At 42.1% G+C, this 12,206-nt stretch overlaps 1 protein-coding gene across 2 annotated transcripts in view; it reads right to left on the bottom strand.

Moving 5' to 3' along the window:
- ASTN2 (astrotactin 2) overlaps positions 1 to 12,206 on the bottom strand; it is a 1,339,273-nt gene that overhangs the window by 787,739 nt on the left and 539,328 nt on the right. For both annotated transcript variants that reach the window (XM_073573127.1, XM_073573126.1), the window contains exon 6: positions 5,324 to 5,491. In XM_073573127.1, coding sequence (XP_073429228.1) covers positions 5,324 to 5,491 — 168 coding nt within the window. The remainder of the gene's footprint in view (positions 1 to 5,323; positions 5,492 to 12,206) is intronic.

Genomic DNA, 12,206 nt, shown 5'->3' with positions numbered 1-12,206 from the left:
ATCTAGAGTATGAGTATTTTACGTTGTTTTTATCTTAGTAGGGCTTGTAGACTTTTTTTTTCCATTTCAGCAATGCACTAAAATATATTGGATTTATTAAATATGATAACCAGAGAAATGATTTAATAAACTACGCTTTCTTCGAGGTTTAATTTTACTCTATGTAACTGTGAATTATTGCTTTGTGAATTGGAGCCATTATCCGGCACATCGATGTGCCTACCTCGCAGGCATGAAAAATGTGTCCCATTCACCCACGTCTGGCCATTACCCAGTGCACAGTTCTGCTCGTTCAGCATTACACTATGCATATCCCTGTGCCGTTCTATAAAACTCATCAGTAAATACATGTGGGGACTTGCCGAATCTGATTTGTCCATAGAAAGACAAGGAGAGAAAGCCAATTTCTATTCCTCAGCATTAGTTCATACACTCCTTACACCTATTTAGTTTCCAGGCAGCAGTAAATGTCACGGCAGTTTTCGCCTTGGCACTTTGCTTTTACACTACTTTATTTCTGTACTGTTGTAAGTAGGAATTGATAGATATTTCCTGTGGTTATTGCTAGTAAAAATTCCCTGCGCTATTACCTACCAGACTGCTTAGTATTTTTCAGGTCAAAGTGGAGAAAATACAGAAGCGATGAAGTAGTCGAAGAAAAATAATATTTATTCCAATATAAAGAAAAAAAATCAAACAAACAAATACGAAAATGTTCCATTGTAAATAGAGTCAATGAGAAAAGCTCTGGAGAAATGAAGGAACTTTCTTGAGTATCTTTTTGCGAATGTATTTTGCACTTAGGTCACATTTATATCTAATCAGCCTTTAGTACACGATATCACATTACCGCCAATTGCACTTCCATGATATCGTCGCAGGGGGAATTTTGCACATATTTGAAAGCACCACAACTATGGCACGTCTTCAATAATCTTATTACTATCATCGTAGGCAAATGTATTTTTATGCGCTATAGATTGGCTTCAGCAAAAACCAATAACATACCATTTATGTTTATAGTTGGCCTTAAAAAAACAATATAAATATGTGAGCTTTGGCAGAAAAAAATGCAGGTTACTGCTGGCAACTTTACGGGAACCCAACCTATAAAATGGGATTTGAAAAATTTATAGAGAGATCGTCTTCCAAGCTCATTGGCAAAGTCTGGATGAAGCGAAGGAAAAGAAGAAGTGCTGGGATGCAAGGATAGGCACAGATTGGTCTTCACCACTGTTGCCAATCTACCTGGCATAAAAAGTGACTGACTGCCCCTAACTAGGAATAATTAAGCACCATTGCATTGATAGCTCCGATATATATTGCTGAGCACAAAATGATGAATATGTCACAATTCTGTCACTCGCTGTGTTCTAGGGGCATGTTGGGCTGTCAATTTTGTATTTGGGTTCCTTCACATGTTTTCCTTTCCAGATACTTGCCAGGCTATTTAACTGGTTGGCAATGTCAAACATTGCCAATTGTAGCTTCAGCTCTGTATTTTGACATTCTGATCTTTTGTTGCTGGACCTTGGATTTACCTTTTGACTCTCCCTTTTGCATTTGATGTATTCCAACTTTAGCTACCAGACTCCGGACTTTGACCCTGATGATCCATTTGTCTTATCCCTCTGTCTTTGACCTACCTTCCTGGCTTTTGACCTTGGACCTGTTGACCACTCAGCCTCACAGCAAGTCCGTGAGTAGTGACTAGCGTCACAGATTACTAATCTATTGGAAACAGCACATACATCATGGACTACTTCCTTTAAAATTACCACCCATACATGAAAAATATTCAGAATTGAGAGTCCTCAGTGGTTGATACCTTTTAATGGCTAACTGAAAAGATGGTAACACATTGCAAGCTTTCGAGACTGCTCAGGTCTCCTCATCAGGCATAGACTAATACAAAATCTGAAGAGTCACATATTTATGCACAATACAGCACAGAAAAAATGCAATAGATGAGACAAGTGACGTGAAGCAGAGTTATGATTATGGGAGAGGAAGAAACATAAATATTGCTCCAGTTCATAGATAAGGAGTCCAGATGTTATATTGTCCTCTGATTGGGGTCTCCTAATGTGTTGTGATGGCCCCACATGGTCTTAGGAGCAAATTCCATTTTTGTACGCCTGATCACAGCAACATGGATATGAAATTACTGCTATTGAAAGGTAACTTCACATCTCAGAGAGAGAGAAGAGTCTGTGAGCATAAATTTATGACGACCTTTGACACTCTCAATGCTGGAATGAATGTGTCGCATGGATTTATTTCTTTTTACATCAATTAAGGAATTTGCTTCTAAGACCGTGTGGGGGCATCACAACACATTAGGAGACCCCAATCAGAGGACAATAAAACATCCGGACTCCTTATCTATGAACTGGAGCAATATTTATGTTTCTCGTTTCTCCCTCTCCCATAATCATAATTCTGCTTCACGTCACTTGTCTCATCTATTGCATTTTTTCTGTGCTGTATTGTGCATAAATATGTGACTCTTCAGATTTTGTATTAGTCTAGCCTGATGAAGAGACCTGAGTAGTCTCGAAAGCTTGCAATGTGTTACCATCTTTTCAGTTAGCCATTAAAAGGTATCAACCACTGAGGACTCTCAATTCTGAATATTTTTCTATCTACTGGCTAACACGGTACAAAGATATACACCCATACATGGGCATCTTATGTTACTAGTGACTGAATGTGCACTACCAGTATTTAAAATTTAGAATTTTTTTTGCCATTTTAATGCTATCTTGTCACTTAATGACCATAGTTAGCCTCCAAGATCTCTATTCCACTGCTGCATGATATTAGGACATAGCGTGAAAAAAAAACTTACTTTTCTATGAACTCAATTTTAATTTTCAAAAGTTAAAAAGTTTCCACAAAGTTCATAATAAGTAATACAATAAAAATATATTACCAAATCCAAAAATATATAATCCTAAATCTCAATTTTCTTCCCAATACAGCTATAAAATCCAATAAAAAGAAATACCTACTAGGGTAATAACATATGGAAGAGGGATTTTGAAATCAGATCAAGTCTCACTGGCATACACTTAATTGGATTTTCTCAAAATTACAGTAGTGTACAGGTTAGGGTACAGTTCATTCAAGAAAATGATCTGCGCACCTCCACACTATTCAAGGAGGGAGATCTGCAGAGGCCTGTTCTTAGGGTCCTGAAACCCATTCTAGAGATCGCTGGGCGTAGCAATAGTCAGATCTCCAGAGTTCAGGAAGTTATTCCTATCCTGTGAATATGTGAATATTTGATAACTTGAGATTTTGGGAAAACCACTTTAAACTCTTATTTACTGTACATTTACACACTGCCGTTGAAATGCAATTGAAACCGCAACGGAAAACCACATTAGGTTATATCCCTTTCTGCTGACTAATTTATGAGGTTGCATGTATTTTTTAAGGGTGCAAATATCCTTTCCATAGAGAAAGGGAACTAGAACTCTAGTAATGCGCATTGGGGGTAGCTATTCTACAAATCAATGTTAACTCTTTAAGGAGTCTTACCACTTGACTTAGGATAAAAAAGCCAAACCAGACTCCCAATGGCAGAAACATGTTTCAGGGTGTTTGCTCCTCATCTGTGCAAAGCAGAGAATCTTATTTGGCTAGATGGGAGGCCTCTAACAGGAGTTCTAAGGGGGAACATTTCTCCTTTTGGATAGTGCCAAGCCAGCATAAGTAATATTAAAGGCTGTACAATGCTCCGCTGGAAATTTAAACAAGCAAATACTGTATCATATTCAGAGAGGAAGAGGACTGGAAGTCTAGTGCAACCTATTGGGGAGTAGCAATCCTAGAAACATTTTCCCCCTTTAAACTTTTTTAAAGGCCTCTCACCCACCCATATCAGATGTCCAGCTTTGCAATGAGGAGGGGCAAAACACCCAGAAACACATATCTGTCATTGGAAATAGTCCATATTAATTTTTAGGATTGCTGCTTCCAATAGGTTACACTAGAGTTCGAGTCATATTTCTCCCTGAAGAGGAAATTGGCATATTTAAATTCCAAGAGGAGCATTGCTTGGCCTATAAGTCTCCTTACACTGGCTTGGCACTCTACACTGGAAAAAATGATCCCTTGTAGATCCTTTTTACAGATGTAAAATAAATGTCTACCTCGAGTGTAAATTTGCAGGTGTTCTATTTACTAAGATTCAACCAAACTTCAATTGTAATGTCTGAATATACACTTAAAGGGGTTGTCCACTACCAGAACAATCTCTTCTCATCTTAAATTTTTGCCCCATTAAAATAAAAACACTTATACTTACCTCCCATGCCGGCACCATTCCATCTGTGTCGGCACTCACATTCTCTGGGTTAACGTGAAGTTGTTACGTCACGTGAGCCCTGCGCCTGATCAGAGTTGGCTTCACTGCCCCATTATGGATATATAATTAATTAACAGGACGTGAGAGCTTTGCCTGGCAACTCATTTCATCTTGATTACTTATACGTCTGAAGGCAGGGACAGTGAAGTCAGCGCTGATTGGGTGGAGGGGCTCGCATGACATAAAAATGTCATGTGAGCACTGGGGGAACGAGAGTGCCGATACCACTGTAACGGTGCCAGCAAAGGAGGTGAGCATAAGTGTTTGTATTTCAACAGGGGACATTCAGATCAAGATGGGGTTGTCTTAATAGTGGACAACCCATTTAAAGGAGTTGTCCAAGATGGTCGGATTTAAATGCTGTACATAGTCGAAACAGCAAGTAAATGATAGATGAGCTGCAGTGCCTAGGAGCGATCACTAAACAGCTGTTCTGGATCTGTATATCATTTACACATACCTGCAATCAGAGCATATTAGAGCTGATCGGTGGAGGTGCTGGGTATCGGACCCCTACCAATATGATATTGATGACCGAACTCAAAGATACATAGTACATGGGTCATCAGTATGTTAGCCCAGGACATTCATTTTAAAACTGAACCAATACCTACTCTTTAATTACCGTGGAACCCCTGGAATCAGACGCCGTGCATATTTCCTGTAGACATGGGACTTAGCTGTCATTACCAAGCCAGTCTCATCACTGTTTATGCAGCAAATACTTTCCAGTCTTTACATCAGTAATGACACTGGCTGCTCAACATCAGTGTAATAAAGGTGAACACATATGAGACGCCGAGGAGAACAGCAGCATTAGAAGCAATTTATAAGCCGCCCTGGGACCTCTCCAGTAACATCTGAGTAGATTTGCCCCAAGGCATCATGTTTTATGAATGAGCGGAGAGTTTCTTCTAATCATTCCTATGGGGTCAAACCTTGGCTCACCTGTTTCTGGGTCGCAAATCTGCTCACAAGCGTCTATTGTTCTCTGGCCACAGAGATCCCGCACCCACGGAGAGCTGCCATTTGCCTGATAGTACAGAAACAGCTGGGCAGGGTTTACCCAGTTTGATACATCGAGAAAGCTTCCTTCACTAATCACAAAGCTGCTCCCTGCAGAATAAACAATGGAAAGAAAAATGATCAAAAACTTCATACGAATTCACGACATATCCAAATGACAATAAAACAGCGGTCGGGTGATAACTTTAGTATCATTCATTTCATTTTACAGCAAAGAAAAATAACGGCGGTCTTCAATATCTTATATGGAAACTTTCCTAAACTGCGTTTATACTATGGGCGTGTGCGCATCATGCCTTTTACACGCAGGCTACAGGAAGGCTATAGAAAGACGCTCCGGTGTTATTTCCTGGAACATCTACTTTTACATATTTTGCACAGTTTTTGTATTTTTTTTTGCATTTATTATAACATATATTGGAAGCATGCAACCGGAAGGTGCCGTAAGAATGGACCGGTCAATTGTCTTAGACACTTCATGACTTTAGAGGACAGTTACACTGCAAAACTATCGTGAAAGAGCATTGTGATAAAAGCTTATTTCACAATTGTCTTGCCATATAAACAAACAGCTGATCACCCAGAATGCTCGTTCATCCGGTGAAGTGATCTTTTTTGTAGCAGAAAAAATTATCGCGCTCACCACTGCAACGTCCCATGTAAACAGGACTCGCACTGCTGAAAACAATGGCAGCCTATGTGCACCGAGTGTACGTCTAAAGATCGCTCAATGCACATTGTTTACTCTTTTTTGCCAGCGTAAACGTAGATTAAAACGTGCGCCGATCAAAAAAAGTTTACCGATAAACAATCGTATTTTGCCAAAGGTCGGTCCAAGCAATGAGACTCTTAAGAGCTAGAAGCTGTAAAAAAATTGACAAAAGATGAAAAATAGGCACAGCAGGTGGTTTTGCCATTGCTGTGCATGTTTTCATTCTTTTAGACTTTTTTAAGCGCTTTTTCAGGGGGTTTCCAGCCAGAATCCACCTGAAAAAGATGCCGTGTGCATGTACCCTAAGTCAATTTTACTGTGATCTGACCAAAATGTATCCGATATTATAGAGAGCCGATGTCCATGACTTTTCCAACCTAGATATAGCAAGGTAAAAGCTAGCAGAGCTTTTTCTTACAACGGTACAAGGTGAAAGTTCTCCTTGATCAGCTGAAGGTGAATCCACACCTAATCTTGCATATACAGCAGTCTCCTGATATACTGCTATTACTGGAATCACTTTCTTCCTAAGCTGAGAGCTCTTATAATATCCCAGGTCACAGGGAATGTGAAGAGCTTACACATATATTATATGTTTAGTCCGCATTGTATGTATCAGTTTGCTATCACAAGATCTGCGCTCCAAATATGAGAGAATGTTTGTAGCTTCTATCACTTTTTAAAAAGAAAAAAGAAAATAACGAAAATTATTTACATTTTTAACATTTTCATTTATTAGTATGTCCACTACTAAAGGGGATCTGTCAACAGATTTGACAATACAGATTGGATACATTATTAACCAGTTCAAATCCAGGCCATTTACCCCCCATCCTGACAAGGCAGGTTTTTGGATTTTTTTTGTACATGCAGTTTAAAGACCTGTACATTTTTTTCTCTTTCCGATATTCAAATCATTTTTGCAGTTTGTTTGTTTTTTTTTTGTGATACATTTTAGTTAATATTTTAATTGTCACTGTTATATTATCTCTTTTTTTCCTGAAATATGTTTCCTTTTTTAGCCATTTTAAATACATTTTGACCACATAGAATTACTAAAATACATTTAAAATTGTGTTCCACAATCTGTAGCAAATATATATATTTATATCTATATATAGATATATATTGTAAGGAGACTAATGGCTGTGCAATCAATGGAAGGTATGTGTCACAGAGATGGCTGCTCCCTGCGATGCAACCCAGAGTATTTTGCTTTAGTGAACGTGAGCACTTAGATGTCGTTTAGTGCACATGGGTCCGGGTTGCGGGTAGCTTTGAGAGATGGGTGGGTCTGGCTACCCACATACCTCGCATCTGGATGAGGGTGCTCACTGTACCCCTTTTGCCTGCAGGACCTACAGGTGTTTGAGGACCTGCAGCGATATCACGATCACGTGACCAGCTCATGTGATATGTACCTCACCTGTGGGTGTGCTTACAGCCTACATAATGGATGTGTGTTTGGCACAAGGCAGTGAATGTTTGGGAGTCTGTCAGTGTGGACAGATTTCCATGTGTCCAGTCTGGACACTACAGAGTGGTGTGTGTGCAGAGAGGGAGAAGTCTTCCTGTGTATGTGGCTCAGTGCTGCACATTACCCCAGCCTGTGTGACCACAGGCCTGAGGAAGCATAATTTGGCTAGGACCTGTGTGAGTTCAGGGTCATGTGACCTGGCCATGTGAGTTAGGTGCTGCTGGTGTCTTGGGAAAGCAGGAAGACCCACATAGCTCTCGGAGGAGCTAGAGGACTGTGCTATGGACACTGATGCTTTGTTTTGCCTGCTCTAAAGGTTGTTTTCCTTTTTTGTTGGTGCTTCTGGGTTTATGAAGCAAATAAATCCACATGGACTTTGAAAGGAACGTGCTTCCTGTCTTCCTCTTATCGCACCTGAGTGAGTACAAATCCCTACAATACATAAATCGAAACTTTTTTTTACGCATTGGAGCTGGTAACATTAATTTGGATTGACAGTGGTGTTTTTATTTATTTAAATTTATTAATTTTTTTACATGTTCTTTTTTTATGCAATTCTTTATTTAAAATTTATTTTACACATTGCACCCCCATAAGTTCATAAAAAACAGGTCTTTAAATATTGAGATTTTTTTTTTGTTTCATCTTATTTTCCCTGTAACTGGGGCTGGTATATTAGCCCCAGTTACAAGGGAAATGCAGCCACATTGCCGCATGGTAGTGTTGTCTGGTTCTCATACAATGTAGAAGTCGAGCTCTCTCCCTGTACACAGTGATCACATGACCACCGTGTAAGGAAGAGGAATCACTGTCCCTCAGCGCCTACTATTACTGTATACCTGGTACTTATTAAGTGCTGTATATTCAGCGATCGAGAAGGGAAGGTACAGATGGTAATAATTTGTATCTGCCTTCTCTATGAAGACTCCAGATGTTTCTCACTCCCTATTCCTACAGCTACACGATCGCATGCAGCTGCGCTCCTATGCAGTGATGTTTTAGAAAGTCACTGCAGAGTAATAATAATAATAATAATAATAATCTTTATTTATATAGCGCCAACATATTCCGCAGCGCTTTACAGTTTAACAGTTTCAAAACACAAGTCATAAGTAACAACGCTAACAATACAATAATTAAAGCAAAATAAGACGAAATAAGATGACCCTGCTCGTGAGAGCTTACAATCTACAATGAGGTGAGGGAGATACAGAGTATAGAGTACAGGGGTGTATATACAATGGTGTATTTACAATGAAGGTCCAGCCATCTTGCGGGAGTGAAGGATGGATGGAGATAGTGAATGGGCTACACACGCACACTTACACAGAGAATGACTTTGATTAGTGAATGTGATAGGCCGCTATGAACAGGTGTGTTTTGAGGGAGCGCCTGAAACTATGCAAATTGTGGATAGTCCTGATTTCTTGGGGTAGAGCATTCCAGAGGATAGGAGCAGCACGGGAGAAGTCTTGGAGTCGGGAGTGGGAGGTACGGATTAGTGCAGAGGTTAGTCGAAAGTCGTTTGCAGAGCGCAGCGATCGGCTAGGCCGATAGACAGAAATGAGAGAAGAGATGTAAGGGGGTGCCGCACTGTGGAGAGCTTTGTGGGTGAGAACAAGTACTTTGAATTGGATCCTATAATGAATGGGCAGCCAATGTAAGGACTGGCGAAGAGCGGACGCGTCTGAGTACCGATTACCCAGATGGACGGTCCTGGCCGCTGCATTAAGTATGGACTGGAGAGGGGATAGTCGAGTGACGGGGAGGCCAATTAATAGAGCGTTGCAGTAATCCAGGCGAGAGTGGATCAATGCAACAGTGAGGGTTTTTGTTGTTTCCATAGTGAGAAAAGGGCGGATTCTAGAGATGTTCTTTAGGTGTAAGCGGCAAGAGCAGGCAAGGGATTGTATATGGGATGTGAAGGAGAGATTGGTGTCAAACATAACACCCAGACAGCGCACCTGCTGCCGGGGAGTTATTGTGGTACCACCCACGGAGAGGGAAATGTCAGATTTAGGGAGGTTAGTAGACGGCGGGAGCAGAAGAAGTTCAGTTTTGGAGAGGTTGCGTTTCAGATAGAGAGCGGACATGATATTGGAGACTGCGGACAGACAGTCACTGGCATTCTGTAGTACCGCGGGGGTAAGGTCGGGGGAAGATGTGTATAGTTGTGTGTCATCAGCATAAAGATGGTACTGAAAGCCAAATCTGCTGATGGTCTGTCCAATTGGGGCCGTGTAGAGAGAGAAAAGAAGGGGGCCAAGGACTGAGCCCTGAGGTACCCCGACAGCAAGAGGAAGAGGAGATGACGTGGAGCCAGAGAACAAAACACTGAAGGAGCGGTCAGAGAGATAGGAAGAGAACCAGGAGAGTGCAGTGTCCTTAATGCCTAGTGACTGGAGCCTAGAGAGTAGGAGATGGTGGTCAACAGTATCGAAAGCTGCAGATAGGTCAAGAAGAATGAGCAGAGAGTGGTCACCGTTACGTTTTGCTGTCAGAAGGTCATTGGTCACTTTGATGAGTGCAGTTTCAGTCGAATGTAGGGGGCGGAAGCCGGACTGTGAAGGGTCTAGAAGGGAGTGAATGGAGAGGTAACGGGTAAGGCGGGAGTAAACTAGGCGTTCCAAAAGTTTAGAGATGAAGGGGAGATTGGAAACTGGTCTGTAGTTGTTTGTGCAGGATGGGTTGAGAGCAGGTTTCTTTAGTAATGGATTAACGATGGCGTGTTTGAAGGAGGATGGGAAAATGCCCGAGGAGAGGGAGAGATTAAAGATTGTAGTTAGGTGGGTTGTGACGACTGGAGAGAGAGACTGGAGGAGATGTGAGGGAATGGGGTCGGTAGTGCATGTAGTCGGACGAGAAGAAGAGAGGAGTCTGGAGACTTCTTCTTCTGTGATGGGATCAAATGTGGAGAGTGAGCCAGGGGAGATGTAGGAAGGGATGGGAGTCACAGCACTTGGTGGTTGGGAGCAGATTTCTTGACGGATATTATCTATTTTTTCTGTAAAGTGGGAGGCCAGGTCATCAGCACAAATGTCTGTGATAGGGGCTTGTGCTTTTGGCCTGAGGAGGGAGTGAAAAGTATCAAAAAGTTTCTTGGGGTTGTTGGCTAGTGAGGAGATCAGGGTGGTGAAGTAGGTCTGTTTGGCAAGGTGAAGGGCAGCGTTATAGGTTCTTAACATAAATTTGAAGTGGATGAAGTCTTCTGGTGTGCGGGTTTTTCTCCATAGGCGTTCAGCACTCCTGGAGCATCGCTGGAGAAGTTGAGTTTGCGATGTGAGCCAGGGCTGTTTTACTCTGTGTTTGGAGGTTCTGAGGGTGAGGGGAGCTACTTGGTCAAGGGTGCTTCTAAGAGTGTCATTGTAGTGATGAACAGCCAGATTAGGACAGGAAAGAGAGGAGATTGGGGACAGAGATGAGTGTAGGGAATCTGAAAGTGTCTGAGGGTTAATAGCTTGTAGATTTCTGACTGTGTGGTAGGTAGGAATGAGCTGGGGTGGGCGAGGATTTGTGAGCGTGAAGGAGAGAATGTTGTGGTCAGAGAGTGGAAGCGGTGAGTTGTTTAGGTGGGAGATTGAACAGAGCCGGCAGAAGACCAGATCAAGGGTGTTACCGTCCTTATGTGTCTCAGAGGTTGAAAGCTGTGAGAGGCCTAGAGAGGTGGTTAGTGATAGAAGCTGGGATGCAGATGTGGAATTAGGGCTGTTAATGGGGATGTTGAAGTCTCCCAGGATGAGGGTTGGTAGTTCTGAGGACATGAAGTGTGGCAGCCAGGCTGAAAAGTGGTCAAGGAAGTGGGTGGGTGAGTCTGGGGGCCGGTATATGACCGCTACCCTGAGGGAGAGGGGACGGAAGAGCCTGATGGTGTGGACCTCAAAAGAAGGGAATAAGAGTGATGGGACTGGGGGGATGACCTGGAAAGTGCATTGTGGGGACAGGAGTATGCCAACTCCACCACCAGGTCTGTTTGTGGGTCTCGGGGAGTGAGAGAATTGTAAGCCACCGTAGGAAATGGCAGCAGGAGAGACAGTGTCAGAATCCTGAATCCAGGTTTCAGTGAGGGCCAACAGATTAAGAGAGTTGTTCAGAAAGTAGTTGTGTAGGAAAGGAAGCTTGTTACAAGCAGACCGTGGATTCCAGAGGGCACAATTAAAAGATGTAGATGAGGGAGTGCAAGTAATGTTAATCAGATTATTGTGGTTTCGATATGAGGTAGGGTAGGGGTTGAGGTTGGGGGATGGTGGACCAGGGTTGGGGGAGATGTCCCCTGAAATCAGTAGGAGAAGGAAGATAAAGAGCCAATAGTTGTTGGAAGAGTAGGAGCAGTACCTACTTTACTATTTTACAGTCCATAGCATCATTAAGCAGTAAAGTAGGAATCGTACATAGAGATGGGCGAAGCCAAACAGTAAAATTTGGTGTCCGTACAGAACACCTACTGTTCGTCATGGACCCTGAACACAGACTTCACCAGGAAGTCCGTGATATTGTTCGGGTTCAGCATCCTGAACACCGGGTGTTTCTTGCGCTGTCATGCAGATGAAGAAACATCAGTGGTTCTGATAGTCGGTAAAATCATTACTGCCGGTCAGAGAGCTGTGGCTTCCACGCTG

This window comes from Dendrobates tinctorius, unplaced genomic scaffold (assembly GCF_039654945.1).
Source record: "Dendrobates tinctorius isolate UK_male_01 unplaced genomic scaffold, ASM3965494v1 ptg000034l, whole genome shotgun sequence".
NCBI lineage: Eukaryota > Metazoa > Chordata > Amphibia > Anura > Dendrobatidae > Dendrobates > Dendrobates tinctorius.
The sequence above is the reverse complement of the archived record's forward strand: the minus strand, read 5'-3'. Positions and strand labels throughout refer to the sequence as shown.